At 36.0% G+C, this 21851-nt stretch overlaps 1 protein-coding gene across 2 annotated transcripts in view; it reads left to right on the forward strand.

Annotated features, from left to right (window-relative positions):
* The window catches only part of PRSS12 (serine protease 12), a 71991-nt gene that overhangs the window by 23033 nt on the left and 27107 nt on the right, over nucleotides 1-21851 (forward strand). For both annotated transcript variants that reach the window (XM_051820055.2, XM_051820054.2), the window contains exons 5-8: nucleotides 8034-8212; nucleotides 9203-9344; nucleotides 12310-12506; nucleotides 17504-17645. In XM_051820055.2, coding sequence (XP_051676015.2) covers nucleotides 8034-8212; nucleotides 9203-9344; nucleotides 12310-12506; nucleotides 17504-17645 — 660 coding nt within the window. The remainder of the gene's footprint in view (nucleotides 1-8033; nucleotides 8213-9202; nucleotides 9345-12309; nucleotides 12507-17503; nucleotides 17646-21851) is intronic.

Genomic DNA, 21851 nt, shown 5'->3' on the forward strand with positions numbered 1-21851 from the left:
GAGACTGGAACCTGTGCCTATAGGGGTCGCAGGCAGTGCATTTTACCTGCTATACCACATTGCAGGCAGTAACTTTACCTGCTACACCACAACACTGGCCCATAAATTATTTTTTAAAAAAACTTTATTAACAGCAGTTGTACATATTTATAGGCTACAGTGTGACATTTCAAAACATATATACAATGTGTACTGATCAAATCAAGATAATCAACATTTCCCCTTCTTTGATATTACTTTATGATAAGAGCCTTGGGGCTCTTTTAATTTTCTTATAGAATACATCGTAGTTACTGTGAGCTGTAGTCACTCCACTGTTCTTTTTAGCACGTTTGTTCTAACACTGACTTGGTGCCCATTATCCACAGATTCTTTGTCTCCTCCCTTCCATTCTAGCCTCTAGTAGTATCTATCCTATGTTCAGATAGAGTTTTTCCCTCCCTACTTCCAAATTTGAGGAAGAACATGCTGTATTTGTCTTTCCATGTCTGACGTATTTCACTCAACATGATGTACTCTAATTCCATCCATTTTGCTGCACATGGCTGAATAATATTACTTTGTACGTATATACCACATTTTCTTTATTCCTCTGATGATGATGCCTTGGTTGATTCTATATCTTATTTATTGTGAACAGTGCTACAGTAAACACTGTAGAGCAGGTATCTCCTTAATGATTTTCTTTTGCATTTATTCTAAAAGTGGGATTGCTGGATCCTATGGCCGTTCTAATTCTAGATTTTAAGAAAATTCCATATTATTTTCCATAGTAGCTATACTAACTTACATTCTTGGGGCTGACTCTGTGGTGTAGAGGGTAAGGCTGCCGCCTGCAGTGCTGGCATCCCATATAGGCGCCAGTTCAGTTCCCTGCTGCTCCACTTCTGATCTAGCTTTCTGCTATGGCCTGGGATAGCAGTAGAAGATGGCCCAAGTCCTTGAGCCCCTGCACCCACGTGGGAGACCTGGAAGAAGCTCTTGGCTCCTGGCTCCTGGCTACAGATAAGCACAGCTCTGGCCATGCAGCCATTTGAGGAGTGAACCAGCAGATGGAAGATCTCTCTATCTTTCTGCCTCTCCTCTCTCTGTGTAACTCTGATTTTCAAATAAATAAATAAATCTTTTTAAAAAAAATTTACATTCTCACCAATGGTGTATAAGACTTCCCCTTTCTCCACATCCTCACCAGCATTTATGATATCTGTCTTTTTGACAGTAGGCATACTAACAGGGGTGAGGTGATATCTCTTTGAAGTCTTGATTTGCGTTTTCCTGATGGCAAGTGATTTGAGTATTTTTCACTTATCTGTTGGCCATTTGTATTTCTTCTTTTGAGAAGTCTACTTAGGTTCATTTCTTAACTGATTACTTGGGTTTTTTGTTTTGTTGTGGGTATTTTTGAATTCTTATATATTCTGTATGTTAATCCCTAAAATATAGGCAAGACAAAGCAAAATTAGAGAAATCAGGATTATATCAAACTCGGAAACCTCTGCACAGCAAAGGAAACAATAGAGTGAAGAGACATCAAGCAGAATGGGAGAAAATCATTGCAAACTCTAACTTACCTTTAAATTATTTTCTTTATTCTTTTATTTTTAACATTCATTAAATTAAAAAAAATTCAAAATTTATGATAAAAATAGCCAGGTACATGGAATTATGAATAGAAAAGAGACCTCATTTAACCCTTGAGGAAGTGAGGCCTACTGAGATTAGCTAATGGCCTTAAAGTCACACTATTAGTGGGAAGCACAATCTTGAGGCTTATGGCTCCCTTAATTTAGGATGTTTTCTTTCATGTTATAAAATGGTCACATGTTAATAAGAGTAGATACAATTTTAAGACTTGAGAGAAAGTTAAGAAGAAAATGATAATGAACATGTTGTAACTGGATGGTGTTTAGGTCTCATAGGCTAGCAATTGAAAATGTCTCAGGAGACTGTAAAACAACTGGGTGTGTCAGAGTCTGCTTAAGAGTCAGACTAACTTGATCATCTACAAAGGGTGAAGTTTTGGGCACATTATTTAACTTATGAGCCTGTTTCCTTATTTGCAAATTGGGAACCACAGCATGATGGAGCTGTAGAGAGGATTGCGTGATTAAATACATACACAGCTATTAGATCAGTGTGATAAGCATTATCATGTGATAAGCATTTGGTCCATACCAAATATCATTATTGGAGATGGGAGAGATTATTTTTTCAAAGAGAAATCTAGGGTATTGATCATGAAAAAGGAGGTTTTTTGTTTTCCCATCCATAGTTTACAAGTTTTAGAAGCTGATATTTGCAATTAATAAAGCAGCCTTTTATAACTTAATAAATTATTTTCTTGCACATTAGAATGGCATAACTCCATTCTGTGTCCATCTCCGAGTCATATGACTAAGCATGGTTAGTCAGTCAGGTGGTGCTATATGGCCTTTTTCTATTGGGGAAAATAAAAAGAAATACAAAAGCTTTCTATGAAAACAATCTGATGAGCTAAATAAGTTTAAGAATGTTTTGAATAAAGATCAGATGTAGTCCAGTAAGTGTTGGGGGTTGCTGTTATGCAGGTCAAGAAGCTCTACACAAAAAATAGTAACTCAATGTATTACATCAATGCACCCCTGCTGCACAAATGGATTTTGGGGTCAGAGGGTAAGAAAGTAGGCAACCCTGAGACTTTTATCATAGATGAACTGGCAGGGGTAGAAATAATTTCCATAGAAGAAAGACAGAAAACACACAGCTTTATTGAATTTGCTGAGCACTTACTTAACTGCTCACAAGTGTTCTGTTGCTTTCCCCAGTACTGTAAAATCAGTCATCAGTTTCTTTGGTATTCCAAAAGCCAGCATAGTTCAGGGCACCAGGAAAGACTAGCGACTGCTGAAGGAATGTGTGCAAGTATAAATATTATTTTCTTAACCTTTATAAACTCAAATTTTTGCTAGAAAACCTAGTTTGTAGTACAGCATAGTTGTCTAGTTAATGTTATTGTTCCCAAGTTTACTCTATTGGCTTTTTTTCTGATTAGCTTATTTTAATTAAATACCTTTATAGTCAATAAAATATATCTATAAACACTAGAAAATACAGAAATGTGTAAGAAAGAAAATAAAATACTCAAGTCATGTTTTAAGAATGGATTTTAACATAGATTACCATCCCCCAGTCACTGATCAGGGCTGCCCCTCTCCCGTCCTGTTCTCCATCAAGGAAGGGACACAATTCTGAGGCATTTAACAAAGATTTTTACTTATTCTTAAGACTTGTATGACATAAGCATGAGCATGTTTGAAGCACAGTGCATTTCATTTACTCTGCCCCACCCTATCTGTAATTGCTCCCGGCCAATGGATGCTTTTAGGGTCTGCTTGTTATTTTTGCTTGGGAATAAAAAGCCTTTGTTAGGTTTTAGCCTATATAATATTGAAAGTGATAGAAATTTTTAAATCTCCAAAAAGTATGATGTGTCGGAATACTTTATTATTATTTTAATTGGATCACTAGGGAGATCAAACATACATGGTCATTGGTTATGTATATTACTTGTATGAATAGCCTAATACTCTCTATTGCATTTTTTTTTTTTTTTTTGAAATTGGCTGTTTTGCCTTCCATTAAAACAAAATAATGAGGCCAGCTCCACGGCTCACTAGGCTAATCCTCCGCCTGCGGTGCCGGCACACCGGGTTCTAGTCCCTGTTGGGGCACCGGATTCTGTCCCGGTTGCTCCTCTTCCAGTCCAGCTCTCTGCTGTGGCCCGGGAAGGCAGTGGAGGATGGCCCAAGTGTTTGGACCCTGCACCCGCATGGGAGACCAGGAGGAAGCACCTGGGTCCTGGCTTTGGATCAGTGCAGTGCCGGCCGTAGCGGCCATTTGAGGGGTGGTGAACCAACAAAAGGAAGACCTTTCTCTCTGTCTCTCTCTCTCACTGTCTAACTCTGCCTGCCAAAAAAAAAAACCATTATATTGATACCTTGTTATTAATCTCCAGCAAATTCTTTGGTTATTGCTGTTACATATTGCAAATATTTCTTCCAGACCTTCAGTTTGTGTTTTGTCTCTGCTTATGGTGTAGTTTCCCAAACAGTGGTTTACAATTGTATGTAGTTGAATTAAACTTTTCTTTTCTGACATCTGAGTTTTCTCACTTGCTCAGGAAATCCTCTCTTGCATCCAAGATTAAAAGAATATGTTCCTATTATTTTAGTTTGGTGAGTTTTCAGTGTTCTTTCCTTCCTGCTCCTCTTCTTCCTCTGTGTGGGAGTGGGGGGTGGGGGTGGGGGTGTGATATTTAGTTCTTTAGATCATCTGGATTTCATTTTTGTTTCTGTTGTTGGTTCTCTCACATTGGTCCCAGGTTTCCAATTGTACTCATTGAAATTTTCCTTAATAGATATTTCTCTTTTTTGCTTAGTTTTCTTTTTTCTGTCGCTCATCTCAGAGCAGAGATCCAGGGAGGCTTTTAATCTGCCTTTCTCTACAGCTTTCCTTTCTGGATTCCCTAGGATGTTCACTAGTCATCTCTTCTCTAGTTCTGTTTTGTTCTCTGACTCTCAGTGTTCACTAAGTTTCTATATTTGCTTTCATTAATATCTTTCCTCTGGAGCAGGGGTGTGCAAACTTATTCTGTAAAGGACCAGGAAGTAAATATTTTAGACTCTTCAGCTACTTTACTCTGCCACTTCGGCATAAAAGCAGCCACAGACAATAATTTGAGAATTAGTGTAAATAAAACTTTATTTCTGGACAGTGAAATTTGAACCGAATTTGATTTTCACTTGTTCCAAATTATGTTTGTGTTTTATTTTTTTCTCAACAATTTACAAAATGTAAAAAATCATTCTAAACTCACAAGCCATTTTAAAACAGGTGGTGGCCCATGGATTTGGCCCATGGGTTATAGTGGCTGACATTAGCTCTAGAGTTATAAGCAAGGACTTCTCTCCCTTCCTAGGTCCTCTTGTAAAAGTGAGAAGAGGCCTCAGGCACACAACTCTGAGAAGTTTCCTTCTTTGAACTGATAATACTGGATATATGAACATATTTCAAACAACAGATTTCAATTACCCAACTACCTTACCCCTCAAATTCTGGGATTACTTGTAACTTTTATATGACTCTTGAATTTAATTTTCTGAATGTTAAAAATTTTTCTTGTTTACTTTATTGTGAGTGTTATAGTAATACTTTATCGTATATTCCCTTGGGAAACTATATTTTTCCACTATACCATCAGCTTAAACAAATTGAAACTTGTGTTTGTTTCTTAATAAAAAAGATATCCAACTCAAGGCCACCATGATGTTTCAACATCATCAGGACTCTCGTCTATTTCTTGTTTGTAGTTCTGTCATTTTTTAAAAATTATTATTATGTTTCTTTTTTGTATATATTTGCAGTAATGGGAGGGTTCCATATCAAATTTTATTTATTTATTTTTAAATATTTTATTTATTTATTTGAGAGGTAGAGTTACATAGAGAGAGAGAAGGAGAGACAGAGAGGTCTTCCATCCGCTGGTTTGCTCCACAAACAGTGGCAACGGATGGAGCTGGGCAGATCTGAAGCCAGGAGCTAGGAGCTTCTTCTGGGTTTCCCGTGCAACTGTAGGGGCCCAAGCACTTGGGACATCTTCTACTGCCTTCCCAGGTGCATTAGCAGGGAGCCAGATTGGCAGTAGAGTAGCCAGGATGCTGTAGGGGGATGCTTAACCTGCTATGCCACAGTGTCCCCAGTTCTGTCATTCTTAATATGGCATCTTCTGACCCAAGATAGTTTCTTAGGCTCCAGTTACCACCTCTGCCTTGCAGACAACAGATAGGAGGGAATGGAACAAGGGCACTTTCTAGAAGTTATACATGATGCTTCTACCTAAATATCACTGGTGATAACTTAGTCATTTAAAGTGGCCAGAGTTTCATTTTGGGATGATGAAAAAGTTTTGGTGATGGATGGTGGTGATAGTTTTATAACAGTGTGAATGTACTTAATGTAGTATGCACTTAAAAATAGTTAAAATGTTACTCTTATGTCTATTTTATCAAAAACAAACTACCTAATTAATTAACTACTTTAGTAATATAGAAGCAGGGGAAGATGGCAAATATGGTCTGTAATTGGAATACTTTTGCTCTCCTAGAAATATGAGCTCCAGTACTAATGAAGGAAAGGAGGGTCAGTAATGGAAAATACATAGCAGTCTTTGAAACATGTGCAGTGGCAGGAGATATGAAGAATGGTAACAGACAAAGCAAATATGGAAAGTCAGGTGTTTTTTTTTTTTTTTTGACAGGCAGAGTTAGAGAGAGAGAGACAGAGAGAAAGGTCTTCCTTCCATTGGTTCACCCCTCAAGTGGCTGCTACTGCTGGCACACTGTGCCAATCTGAAGCAGGAGCCAGGTGCTTCTTCCTGGTCTCCCATGCAGGTGCAGGGCCTAAGCACTTGGGCCATCCTCCACTGCCTTCCCGGGCCACAGCAGAGAGCTGGACTGGAAGAGGAGCAACTGGGATAGAATCCGGCGCCCCAAGGGGGACTGGAATATGGGGTGCCAGTGCCACAGGCGGAGAATTAGCAAGTGAGCCATGACGCTGGATATGTACTCTATAGAATACTATACAGCAGTAAAAAAAAAAATGAAATCCGGTCATTTGCAACAAAATGGAGGAATCTGGAAAACATCATGCTGAGTGAAATAAGCCAGTCCCAAAGGGACAAATATCATGTGTTCTCCCTGATCGGTGATAACTAACCGAGCACCAAAAAGAAAGCCTGTTGAAGTGAAATGAGAAACAGTGACTTCATCAGCCCCTTGTCCTGACTGTTGATGAACAACTTAATACTTTATCCCTTGTAGTATTTTTTTTTGTTCACTTAATACTATTGGTTGAACTCTTTAATTAACACACAGTTATTCTTAGGTGTTTAAATTTAACTGAAACGTGATCCCTGTTAACTATAAGAGTGGGAATAAGAGAGAAAGGAGATGTACAGTTCGACACATGCTCAACCAGAGTTGCCCCAAATGGTAGAGTTAGAAACGTGCCAGGAGATTCCAATTCAGTCCTGTCAAGGTGGCATGTACCAATGCCATCTCACTAGTCAAAGTGATCAGTTTCAGTTCAAAGTTAATCATAATGATAGGACTAAGAGTCAAAGGGATCACATAAACAAGACTAGTGTCTGCTAATACTGATATAATTAAAAAGGAAAAAATGATCCAACATGGAAAGCAGGATACACAGCAGACTCACAGAATGGCAGATGTCCTAAACAGCACTCTGGCCTCAGAATCAGCCCTTAAGGCATTTGGATCTGGCTGAAGAGCCCATGAGAGTAAATGAAAGATCTCTGTGAGTGAGATTCCAGTGGAAAGAAGGGCCATCAAAGAAGGAGGTACCTTTCTCTGAAGGGAGGAGAGAACTTCCACTTTGACTATGACCTTGTCTAAATGAGATCGGAGTTGGTGAACTCAAAAGGCCTCCATAGCCTTGGCAACTCATGACAAGAGCCTAGGGTGATTACTGATGCCATAAACAAGAGTGTCAATTGTTAAGTCAACAACAGGAGTCACTGTGTACTTACTCCCCCTGTAGGATCTCTGTCCTTAATGTGTTGTCCAATGTGAATTAATGCTATAACTAGTACTCAGACAGTACTTTATACTTTGTGTTTCTGTGTGGGTGCAAACTGTTGAAATCTTTACTTAATTATACTAAATTGATCTTCTGTATATAAAGATAATTGAAAATGAATCTTGAGGTGAATGGAATGGGAGAGGGAGTGGGAGAGGGGAGGGTTGTGGTTGGAGGGAAGTTATGGAGGGGAAAGAGCCACAGTGTTCCAAAAGCTGTACTTTGGAAATTTATATTTATTAAATAAAAGTTTAAAAAATAAAAAAAGAAAGTCCTGTTGATCTGGGGAGTAAACTGTTAAATGGAGATTAAAAAGTATGCTTTGACCAGGGCAAATTGAGTAAGTCCAACCAACTTCTGCTGTCTGATCCAGAATTCTTACATTCTTATGTTTTCAGTGGCATCGCTAAAGCATGGAATCAGGCATATTTTGGGGAAGGATCTGGCCCAATAATGTTGGATGAAGTACGTTGCACTGGGAATGAGCTTTCAATTGAGCAATGTCCAAAGAGTTCCTGGGGAGAACATAACTGTGGCCATAAAGAAGATGCTGGAGTGTCCTGTACCCCTTTGACAGGTAAGGATTTTATCTCATTAATATAGTAATACCTGTCCAAGCATCATTTGTACTTACCACATATTTCTATGTCCTCAATTTGGACAATATTACCCAATGACCATACAACTAAGTCCTCCAAATAAAACTAAAACAATCTAACACAGTTACTAAAATGTTATCTGCTTATTTATAGATATTTCTAAGTTTTTAAATTTCAAACTATAAAATTCTGTAAGTATAAATCAGAAAATATGCCATTGATGTATATAGTACCTAATAATCAAAATCTACATGCAATAGTAAATTTCAGATATTGGGTTTTATAATTATGTCTTTAATCCATTCATACATTCAACAGGCTTGAGTGTCAGAATTTATTCCTACCTGGTAAAACGGTATTGATGCAATTGTTAATTAAAGAACACTATTAAAGAAACAAAGTTACCTTTGTTATGCTCAATTTCCATAGTATTCCATATTGCTGCATACTTGTCAAGATGTCATGTGTTATAAGAAGGGCATGTCTGAGTGTACATTTACTTAATTGTTTGGAGGTAGAAGGAAGTAGATGGGCATCCCAAATCCATTGTTCCTATGCTAAAAAGAACATAGAAAAAAATTTCTGTTTAAATTTTTCTTTAACAAAAATCAAAAGAATAACTTCTTAGGACCCATGAAATACTAAATTTGTATTGACATACTTCTGTATGGGCTGCTGCTTTTACCAGCAGAGTAACATGCTTATATTTGTAATTATATCAGAATATATTTTTTCTACCCAAGTAATAGGAGTACAAATAAAAAGAAAAGAATATTTTATTAGGACAGATACATATTATTGCATACAATGTAGTGATGTCAGTTCATTGAGCACTCCTGTAATGCGAGTTGAATGGAATGCCTAGAGGGAAGCCTGAGTATATATGATATTTGTGATGAAATGAAAATGTTGTTTTGCCTTTCTTGGGAGTGAATCTGCTTAGTCTCTGCATCTCCTTCTTATTACAGATGGGGTCATAAGACTTGCAGGCGGGAAAAGTAGCCATGAGGGCCGTTTGGAAGTGTATTACAGGGCACAGTGGGGGACTGTATGTGATGATGGCTGGACTGAGCTGAATACATACGTGGTTTGCCGACAACTGGGATTTAAGTAAGACCCATTGATATGAGGCAGATAAATGCCACATAATTTTTTAAATAATTTTTATTTATATAAGTTGAACAAATTTCATGTATTTTATATATACAAATTTAAGAACATTGTGATACTTCCCACCTATGCTCCCATCCTCCTTCCTCCTTCCTTTCTTATTATTTTTAATTTTTCATTGACATACTTTCAGTTAATTTTATAATCATAAGGCTAAACCTCCACTAAGTAAAGGTGCCACATTATATCTTTAAATGTTTTATTCTGTGATCATTACTTATACTTTCTATAATATTAAACCTATATGTTGTCTATAATCTATTTACCTACCTATGGAAGAACAGTTTAAAAATGACATTTTCTGTGATAATGAATAACTATCTCTTGTTTTTTGTCTTGTTGAACTTTCCTGCCACCACCCTTCTTGAATAATTGGTTGAAGCCAGTGAGACTCCTAGGTCCTTTTGTGTCTTTTCAAGACTTTGAATGCTTGATTTTATTCTGATGCATCATCGCTATTGGATGCGGTTAGTTTTGACATCATTGTATCTAAAATTGTAGAGAAGTTCAGCGTCAAACAATTTGGTAGTATATTATTCTTGTTTTTAGAATGTGATGATAATTATCACTTTTATTTGAGAAAAATGGCCCTCTTGTAATGAGATGACCTTTAAAACTCGCCTTTGACCTCACTCACTTAAAAGCTGAGTATCACACTTGGAGCAATATATTGCTTGTCACATACATCATACATTCAGAGTAAGAACTTAAGTTGGTTGAAGTAACTGCAAATGATGCCTTTGAGCTAAATATTTGAATGAAGCCCATGAATACCCATTCTTTTATGCCATATTTCTGTGTCATGCTTGAAGTAATTTTCTCATACTTGAAAACATTGGGAAAATTGGATCATTTCAGCTTCAGATACAACTGATTGTAAACATTCATGAAACCTTAAATATATTCCCTCATTCAAGCTAAGCAAAGTCATATTTAACATATATGTTAAAATTTATAAAAAAGCAATATCACACATAAAGTTCAGAGAAGAAACAAAGTAGAAAACTACTTAAAATTTTCCCATGTTTACACTATCATTTACAGTATCTGTTTATAACTTTATATCAGCTCGAGTAGTGGACATGTAATTTAAGTATCCACACTTTTAATACTTTTAATAACAAAACATCCATCAAATGTTGATACTATATTTAATATTGAAGTTGAATTTTTTCCTGTTATAATTTTATTAAGAAGATGTCAATGTACATGATTGCCTCATACTTTGAATTTTATAATTAATGAATAATTAATATATTAATTAAATATATAAATATATTAATGAATCAAGAGGTATGACATAACAAACAGCTAAATAATTATTGACTTTAATTAATAAGAATTACTTTATGAATGTCACTTTAAGTTAATCTGTAGACTGATAAGTATACAGTTTTCTCAAATTAGAGAGACCAATAAATCCTTTTACCCTTTATTTTCACATGGTTTTCTATTAATGAAAACAATTGACACTGATTCTTCATATTTAATTTATTGTTTTCACAAATACAGTTTTCAGTCATAATTTTTCTTGCATTCACAGAATATCTAGAGTTACTGAATATCAAACTTTCAGTATACTATTAGGTGTTCTAAATAATTGTGTTGAAGATTGTATAAGCTTGTGCTGCATTTAATTTACAGAGGAATTCTTGAAAGGATATTCTTAAGGAATAATAAAGAGGGTCAGGTGTGTGTGTTTCCTTGTATAATCCAGGAGTAAAATGACTTCCCTTTATATATTATATAGCTAATATGGACAGATGATTATCAGATTGATACATTTGCAGGAAAATTGATATAAGCTGGAAGTGATAGAGGTTTGGAATTTAGGTTACTTACTTTTCTAGCTAAGTATGGATTAGTTAGCAAAATCACAGGAAAAAGTCTAATTTTTAATGATTAACAGCCAGTTAATTATTGATTGAAAGAATAACTAAAAGTTGCATTGTTTTAATTTATCAAATGTTTGTCAAGTTGAATACATTTAATATAATTGCCCTGGAAAACAATTAGGAAAATTCATTTCAGAAATGTCTATATTCTTAGTATAGCAATAATAAAAGCATCCAGTTAAGGAAAATACTGACATAAAATTTATGAGTAACAGCTGAATTTCATACACTCTTAAAAATGGAAGACACATTAAGGTTATTTAAGCTCAGTAATTCCTGGAGATTTGGATTTTATGTAACAAAAGAAATATCGATAGGATGAAAGTTAAGAAAAAATTACCAATTTTTAAATTTTATAATTTTTTCTAGTTTTACAACATACATTTATTATAATACAGATAATAGAAATGATAAAGTCAACTGGAATATTAAATAATTTATATTTTATATAAATTTATAAAATTTTTACAAAGTTTTAAAAAATGAAATATTCAGTTTATCTATTCCTACAAAAAACTGAATGCTATTATATGATGTTGATGGGCTGAAATCCAAACTTCATGAAGGGTTTGTTAGTGTGTGTGGGGAAATTACTAAACTAGCACACACTCTGTTTGAAGAAGATACCAGAGAGGCCTAGAGAAGCTGAGGGAGTCAGAGGGCTCCCAGTGTTCATCAGAAAACCAAATGACGAACGTGCTCTCGCTGTGTGGTTCACAGTATTAATCCTGTTGTCAGGAATTTGAGATATATCCCTTTGCAGTCTCTCTGTTTGGTAGTTTAAATTGAACACCAAAAAACAAGAATGAATCTGAAAATAGGATTATTACTCAATAGTTACTCATTGAAACAACCAAAAGTTGTTCAGATGTTCGAATCCTGTGACTTCGGCAAACACAGCTGTGTCCTCAAGGTAGGAGAAAGATCAAAGAAATACTCTCTGAAGTCACAGCAATTAGGTTGTTTATGTTTTGTGGTTCATTGTAACATGGTTTATTTTATTATCACAGGTATGGCAAACAGGCTTCTGCAAACCATTTTGAAGAAAGTGCAGGGCCCATTTGGTTGGATGATGTCAGCTGCTCAGGAAAGGAAACCAGTTTCCTTCAGTGTTCTAGGAGACAGTGGGGAAGGCATGACTGCAGCCACCGCGAAGATGTGGCTGTCGCCTGCTACCCTGGCAGTGACGGACACAGACTGTCTCTGGGTGAGAACCGACCACAACTCTAGACATTTATAACTCAGTAGCCATTGTACTTTAAGCCACTGGCCCCAAGTGTAAAGTGTTTCTCCTCTTTGGATTTTTAATTTCCCATATTTTTCTAAGTTTCAGTCATTCCTATGCAGAGAAAAATATTCCTTTGAATCTTTCTATCAGCATTATGAAATTTCCAGCCCTGAAATTGTTTTTCTTTACTTAGAAACCTAACTTTCCCACTAAAAATATTTATAATCGTGTGATCTGAAAGAAGAAAGAAGCTGTGTAATCTGTTTCTCTACTCCTTATTCACCTATTCTGATCATTTAACTTGAGTACAAATGAGCTATTTGGGACAGATTTTTAAGAAAGAAAAAGAAAAGGAATATTCCACTCCTCCCCTTGTCTCATGATTCATTTCTTCTCTGCTCCTGAGGCCTTGTCAATCACTGGTCACCAGCCACCCATTCCTTGCTCTTCCAGGGTTCTCAATAGGCTTCTAAATGGATCAATTGGAGCTAATAGCTTACCCATCTTTCTAAGATATGCCATTATCCTAGAGACCCATCGGGGACCATTGCTACTCTCTTTTTATAAATTTCTTCAGATTTGTAGTTTGATTAAAGGGAACCAGCTCCTCTAACAGTCTTGAACTGTTTATGGCTAACCATTCTTACCAGATTCTTAAGGTCTGACGGGGAGGAAGGCAGGATAAATATGAATGAAGTATATTAAGGGGAATTATTCAAAAGATTGGCCAGAACACTATCAGAGCTCTATTGTTTACCTAGAGTACATATGTTTGTGTATGTGTGTGTGTGTAAATAGATAGATGACCTTCACTTTTAACCTCAGGATTGAATCTACCCGTTTTATCATCCTGTTTTAAGACTGTGAAGCTGAAATCTTCCTATTACAAAATAATAAAACTTGTTGAATTCTGCAATATTAACCATTTTGCACACTTTATTTGTAAAATACTCTTTTTTTATGCTACACCGTGATATCATGGTAACTCACTGCATTATACCAAGGAGAAATGCATCTCTTTACTCCATTCCTATACTCTGGGACCTACTTCCAATTTTCTTTCCATTAGTTCTTGTTTTCTCCTACTGCCTTCTTATGGAAGATTTATGGCCTCCCAGGTTTGTGTGATGAATGATTGCATGTAATTGGTAGATAGGACCCTATTTGCTAAAAAGTGGGTTCTCCCAGCCCCAGATAGCAGGTGTTTAGATCATGGGGTTATCTAATCAGTCATGCCCCATCAGGAGTGCCAGAGACAAAATACTGACTATGTGATCTCAGTTCTCTTAAGGCCTGGATTGTTAAATACTTTATAGGGTAGGACAGCTAACCATTTCAGTTTACCAGAAAATCTTTTTAATTATAGAGTTTTAAATATTTTTTTAAAAAATTTTAAAAGCTGTGGATGATAATAATTAATAAAATATGTGATCATCTTTATTATGAATTTCTTGGTTCTAATCTCAGGAGTGTGTTTATTAACTAAAGTCATTTGAAAAACATTATATCTGAACCAAATATTTTTTTGGGATAGAATCAGGTACTATTTATTTATTCAAATATACCATTGCTTTCCAATTTATTAAAAATACTGCATATTTAAAAGAGAAGGTTAAAGAAATGGATAATGGAAAAATGATACAAACAACAGCACTTAACATGAGGATGTTTATCTTCTTTAGCACTGTAATAATAAGCTGTTGAACTATTATTTTTTTAAAATTTTTTTAATAAATATAAATTTTGAAAGTACAACTTTTGGATTATAGTGGTTTTTTCCCCTATAACCACCCTCCCACCCACAAACCATCCCATCTCCTACTCCCTCTCCCATCCCATTCTTCATTAAGATTCCTTTTTAATTATATACAGAAGATCAACTTGTATATACTAAATAAAGATTTCAACAGACTGCACCCACACAGACATACAAAGTATAAAGTACTGTTTGAATGCTGGTTTTACCATTAATTCACATAGTACAACACATTAAGGACAGAGATCCTACATGGGGAGCAAGTGCACAGTGACTCCTATTATTTTCAGTTACTTAAAGGGTAACTTCTGTGAGCAAAACTCTCCTCAAACTAGTTATAGTTCAGTAGACACTTCATGTATTTGGGTGTGTGGTAGGTAAAATGCTCAAAATCAGTATTCTAAGTTAGTAAAACTTAACTTCATAAGAATGCAGGTAATACCCGTGAGAATTGGAGGAAAATTCTGGGATGGCAAATACTTTATTTTCACCTTAATTTTATATTAATTCTAAAGTTTGTACTAAGTCTTAGCAGAATTTTCCTTCATAGCAAAGTTGTCTCTCACACGCTTTTACCATATAAACTTAGACTTCGTTTGTATTTGCACTAGATTTTTGTCTAAGAGAAAGTATTTTTTTAAATAATATATCTTTGTTACAGGAAAGAGTAAACTACCAGAAATCGTTATGAGATGTGTAATTAAAGATACTTTATACCCGTAGAATTGTTTAGTTTTTCCAAACATTTTGTATTTATTTAAGATTTTACAAATGAAACACACTGAGTATTATTATTACCACCCTAACAAAAAGAACTTAAGTAACAAGATAGTATGGATAGAATGTCTGTTATCCAATTTCCCCTCAAGAATTGAAAATTCAATGACTTTGTAAAAATGATTGGGTTATATTAAGTTCAGAAGCACCATAAGCAGTACTTTTACAAAGCATGAAATTTGAACTTTAAAAATACTGCAAGATTTTTACTTTTGCTTATAAAAGACTGGCATGGAACATGGAGATCTTATTCAGTGTGCAAATGTTTTCTTCACATCAAAGATCTAAAAATTAGGAAAAGGATGTCATCAGTTTGAAGTTAGCCTTTGAGGAGCACTTACTTCACCTTTTCCTCTTACTTCTCTTGCAAAGAACCCTAGAATTTCAGATACATTATTAAGAAACAAAAAGTTTCAAATTTTGTGTGCTTTATGACATAGTTAAAATTTCAAGTTTTTTTTTTTTAAGAACATTAGTTGGTAGTGTGTAGCTCAATAAGTATTTGTTAATTTTGACTTTACTATATAATTCTATTATGTGAATAGTCTACAAAACTTCATGGATAATTCATATTATGAAAGAACTATGGCTGGCGCCACGGCTCACTAGGCTAATCCTCTGCCTGAGGCATTGGCACCCCAGATTCTAGTCCCGGTTGGGGTACCGGTTCTATCCCGGTTGCTCCTCGTCCAGTCCAGCTCTCTGCTGTGACCCAGGAAGGCAATGGAGGATGGCCCAAGTGCTTGGGCCCTGCACCCGCATGGGAGACCAGGAGGAAGCACCTGGCTGCTGGCTTCGGATCGGTGCAGCGTGCCGTCCGCAATGCGCGAGCTGTAGCGGCCATTTGGGGTTGAACCAATGGAAAAGGAAGACCTTTCTCTCTGTCTCTCTCTCTCACTGTCTAACTCTGCCTGTCAAAAAAAAAAAAAAAAAAAAAAAAAGAAAGAAACTATGCATGGATTTAAAAATTCTTTTGCAGCAAAATTAGCTTTTCATTTCATTTTTTTCATGAACTTTTTGAAGTCCCCTCATGTGCCTTAACCCATGAATGAACATGGTCACAGATGTAAACTAAGGGACTAGCAACCTGAGGAGCAGCAAAGAAGGGTGGATAATTACAACTGGGTCAGAGGAATAAGAGCAGAAGTGTCCATTCTGCAAGCAGTATTTCCTTTTAGTCAACAAGAGTCAATTTAGTAATTTCATAGGTTGGTCTAGAGACATACAGTTTGTTCTTTAGCTGCCTACTTCCGCTGTTGTGGTTCTGATCATCTCACCATGCTTCATTGTATTCCCTAAATCCTCACCTGTAAATCTTGGAGACCTTAAAGCTAGAAACCTTCCCAGTGTGTTAATTTGCTTACGTTGCTAAAACATATTACCTCAGATAGGGTAATTTGTTTAGAGATATTTATTGTCTCATAGTTCTGGGGGCTAGAAATTCAAACTCAAGGCATTGGCAGGATAGGGTCCTTCAGAAAGAACAGGGAGAACTAGCTGTGTGGGATAGAGCTGCTCCGGGATTTTCTCCTTGGCTTGTAGATGGCTGTCTTCTCCCCATGTCTCTTCACATCGTATATCTCTGTGTCCAAGCTTCTCCTTTTTATAAGGACAAGAGTCATTTGGATTAGGTCCCATCCTAATGACTTCACACTTTTCCTCCTGACAGAATGCAAGTCACAGTGAACACCTTCTATTAAACAACATCATATTTATTGATGTGGATAAAGATCGTGTGATGTTCTACAAATCACTTCATTTGTACAGTTTAGGTACACTTTAGAGTGCACCTAAAGCTTCTGCACTTTAAATCTTGATAATTTTTATTACTTTTTTCCTTGTACTCAATAGTTCATAGAAACCCTTTGATGGAAATTGTTCCTATTACCTGCCTTTAAAAGAAAAAAACTTTTTCCTCCTCCTCTGGCATTAAACCCATTCAACTTCCCCAAGTAGGACAAGGTTGTATCTGTTTATAGCTTCCTAAAAATCCTAGCTTTGGAATATATGTTTTTAGCTATGTTCATGGATAAATGAACATCTATAAAACAAAACAACTCTAAGATAATGTTCTTTCATTATGTAGAAGTTAGTTGTAATAAAATAGTTCACAGTTTTATAGTGCCATTCATTCAGTCATTCATGCGTTCATTCATTCAACAAAAATGATTGCCATTTCTTTACAAGCCAGGCACTGTTCCAATAACTGGGGCTACAGATTGCAGCAAGGTGAGCACTTTGACCTCAAGACTTCAAAAGACGTTACACAAGTAGATATAATTTCCTATAGATAGCTCTCCTATCTTCTTCTCCTTTCTTTCTCTCTCCCTCTCTCTTGATCACTCAACTGATTTTATAAAATTTGAATTTTGTAAAGTCTCTCATGCCTTAGTATCTGTATCACTTATTTTCACTTTTCTAATCCTTTTGAATTGTGATTTAGGTTTTCCTATCAGACTGGTGGATGGAGAAAATAAGAAAGAAGGACGAGTGGAAGTTTTTATCAATGGCCAGTGGGGAACAATTTGTGATGATGGATGGACTGATAAGGATGCAACTGTGATCTGTCGACAGCTTGGCTATAAGTAAGGAATATTTAACTTTTGGGATAGTTACTTGCTGAATATCACTGTTTTTTTAAGCTTGTTTTTTAATGAGTTATTAAGTACCTAAAATCATTTTCTATGATTCAGTTAAAAATACTGTCAGCAAGCTTATTTGATTCAGAATTACAAAGAAGTAATAGTCTATTCAAATTTTCTACCTTTCCACACAAAATACACATTGTCACATAAAAATGTAGTTTTTATATAACAAAGTAGTCTAATCACTTCAACTATTCATAATGCTTTCTTCCTCATCCAAAGGTAATTTTTTCTGTATTTTAGCCTTTTTTTTTCCCCAAAATTAATTAATTAATTAATTTGCAGAGCAGAGAGACAATGCTCCCATCTGCTGGTTCACTCCCCACTGCCTCCCATGGTCTGCATTAGCAGGAAGCATCTGTCAGGGGCCACAGCTGGGAGTTGAACCCCAGGTACTCCAATATGGAAGGCAGGCATCTTAACCACTAGTTTAAGCTGCCATTCTAACACTGTAGCCTGTGAATAGCTTCCACAGTTGAAATCACAGTGGTTTTTCATTAATCTTGGTAGAAATGTCTACATTCCCATATTCTTTGCCACATTATGCAAATTAATCAACATACGAAAAGAACCTAAATGCTTATATATGGCTGAATAGATAAGGAAAATCTCTCTCTTTCTCTGTCACACATACACACAGAGAGAGAGAGAAATGTTATTCAGCCCTAAAAAAAAAAAAAAAAAAAAAAAAAAAAAAAACAGGAAATTCTGTCATATGTAATGACGTGGATGAATTTTAAGGGCATTGTTCTAGTGAAAAAAACCAGTCATCAGAGGACTAACCTTACAGAGGAACAGGGGGATATTTTTTAGAGGTGAGGGATATGTTTAGTACCTTGGTTGTGGTGATGGTATGACAGGAAGATGCTTATGTCCAATGTATCAAGATTTTTATATCAAATATGCCTCACTAAACCTTTAAAAAGTTGATTTTATGTGGGAAATATGTGAAATTTATAGTGACTTTCAATGATACTTCTTTATCAGTTATGAAGAAAAGTGTGGGCTAGCAATGTGGTACAGCGGATTAAATAGCCACCTGCCGTGCCAGCATCCAATATGGGCACTGTTTTGGTTCATATCCTAGCTGCATTTCAAATTTCTTCATTTTACACATTTACATTATCAGCAATTATTTATATTTTTTAAAAAAGGTTAATAAAATAAGTGAGAATCTCTGGCAATTGTAAGAGAAACAAAGAAAATATTAGAAAAAAGACAAATAAAACACAGATAAACAGTTTAAAAATTGGAGAATACTCTGAATTATCTTTAGTGAATAAATTTGGGAATATAGATGCAATGTGTAATTGTCTGGGAAACTGTACATTTGCAATAAAGCATAATTATCAAAATTGGTATAAGAGCTAGAAAATCCAATTAGATTAATGGTCCTAGCAGAAAAGACTGATTTTTTTTTTTTGCTGGATTTTTAAGCCAACCCTCATAATGCAGATGATTCCTGAATGATATAAATTGTTGCAAAGCAAAGAAACATATAAATCTTTCTGTTAATTTTATGAGATTAATATAATTCAATTTCAAGACTAGACAAGTACAAAGAAAACTACTCCAGTCTTAGGAATCTACATAAAAATATCTACACAAAACATTAGCAAACTTAATCCAACAGTGTCTTAAAAGAACTGTAAGTGGAGTCTATTGCTGGAATGTAAAAGTGGGTCAAACTGGGGCATTCATTTGATATTATTCAATGGGGGTTGGCTTTGTGGTATAGCAGATAAAACTGCCACCTACAATGCTGATCCAGCTCCCTGCTAATGGCCTGAGAAAAACAGTGGAAGATGCCCAAGTGTTTGGGCACCTACTACCTACGTGGGAGATCTGGAAGAAGCTCCTTGTTCCTGGCTTCCACCGCCTCAGTCCTGGCCATTGCAGCCATGTGGAGAGTGAACCAGCTGATGTTCTCCCTTTATCCACTCCCACCAGAGCTCTAACTTTCAAATAAATAAACAAGCAAATTATTCAGTGAGTCATCTATAAATGAAAACAAATATGATCATCTTAATAATGCTGAAAAGTTATATGAAATCAACATTTCTTCCTCAAGTCTCTTAGAGCAGAGAGTATATTAAATCACCTTAATTGTCTATCACACATACACATCAGTTAGGAACAAAAGAGTGATGTCTGCTATTACTATTGCCTGGAGGTCTCACTAAATTTTAACAGTTGAGGTATCAGCATTGAAAAGGAAGTATCAGCATTGTTATAAGAGTAGTATAATTATCCACCTAGAAAACTCGTGAGAATCAACTGGAAAGACAGTCGAGCTAGTGTTTCTTAATGTAATAAGATAAAGTAAAAAAATTTTTAAAGTAATTGTGCCTATATGCTAGGTAGAAAATAAAAGAAAACTCATGTATAGAAGTCACAAGAAAACCATAAAATCAAAACAAAACAAGGAAAAATGAATAATAAACTCACAGTTGAAACCTATGTGGAGGGGCGGTGCCATAGCACAGTAGGTTAATCCTCATGGTTAATATTTTCCTCATAAATATACACAGGAAGGAAGTATGCTGAAATTCATGCAGTGTGTTAGGATTTTCTTATTTTTTATTTTGCAAATTTGATATAGTGGGTATTTATTAATATTATGAAATAAGTTTTACATAAAAATTTTTACTTCTAAGAAAATCCTTGGAGTCACTTATTTGGGTAAAGGGATCTTCCATGACTATAGATACTTATAGTGGGTTAAACCTTACTTTTATATGCACTTTGTATCAAGGTAGCAATTACCAGTCAGCAGAAATTCCTGGGTTTATTTATGAATATGTTGCCAACTATAAGCATCTGAGGCCACTCTCATTTATGAAAGAGGACTGTATTCAAAAGAATTTCTCAGCTAATCTATATCAATAAGCTAATTTACCCATGCTCCTTGGGTAACTCTAAAGAAGGGATAATTACTTTTATCTTCGTTGAGTCAGAATCTGTTTTAAAGACAGAAATCTGTCCTTGTCGTTTTTAATGAGAACTTTCTTTTGATTTAAAGCTCCCATACTTTGGATAACACATGTGTGGCTCTCAGACTCAGACTAGGAAAGATTTTGAACCAGACTCCGCACCTTTTTCTATATTTGATATTCCCCACCTGGCAGAACAGCACATGAAGAGATCCCAGGCCCCTACACCTTGTAGGATTTTGACAGTTACTCATATATTTACTCAGAATGTAAGCAGTTGGAATGAGAGGTCCACTTTGTGAGAATTAGTTTCAGCTTTTACATAGGTTGAAGTTTCCTTGGTCTGATTGGACAGTTTGAACAGAGCTTAAGGCTTTTCTGCTACTGAGTATGGAAAGAAATAACTTCAAGATTCCCTAGATCATCATTCTTCCAAATGCTTTACTGAGAATTTCCCTTTATCATATTGCTCCTTTAACATGTGATCAACATGTGAGAAAAAGTAAATACATAAATCTCATGTGTAGGCCGACACCGCGGCTCACTAGGCTAATCCTCCGCCTGCGACACTGGCACCCTGGGTTCTAGTCCCGGTTGGAGTGCCGGAGTCTGTCCCGGTTGCCCCTCTTCCAGGCCAGCTCTCTGCTGTGGCCCGGGAGTGCAGTGGAGGATGGCCCAAGTGCTTGGGCCCTGCACCTGCATGGGAGACCAGGAGGAGGCGCCTGGCTCCTGGCTTCAGATAGGCGTAGCGCGTGGCTATAGCAGCCATTTGGGGGGTGAACCAACGGAAGGAAAACCTTTCTCTCTGTCTCGCTCTCTCTCTCACTGTCTAACTCTACCTGTCAAAAAAAAAATTTTTTTTTCATGTGTCTTTCTAGGGTGGAAATGAAAACCTGAGCATTGCCAAAGAGAAATTTTAAGTGAAGGATTCTAAAAGGGGTTATACTGGCCTAATCTGTTTTCTGGCTTGCTTGCATTTATGTTTTCTTCATCTTTTTGAAATTTTAGTAAATAACTAAAGCAACCAGTTATATAGGTAATGCTTAGTGAGCACTTACTACGTGGTAGGAATTATTTTATTTAACCTTTGCAATAATCAGATGAAGTAGTGACTATTAATTCCTTGTTACTGATGAGGAAACACGTTCAGAGAGGCTGCATACTTGTCTATGATTTCATAGCTACTCTAGGTGGAGTTGGATTCACACCGTCT

The sequence above is a fragment of the Oryctolagus cuniculus genome, chromosome 8 (assembly GCF_964237555.1).
Source record: "Oryctolagus cuniculus chromosome 8, mOryCun1.1, whole genome shotgun sequence".
NCBI classification, from domain to species: Eukaryota; Metazoa; Chordata; class Mammalia; order Lagomorpha; family Leporidae; genus Oryctolagus; species Oryctolagus cuniculus.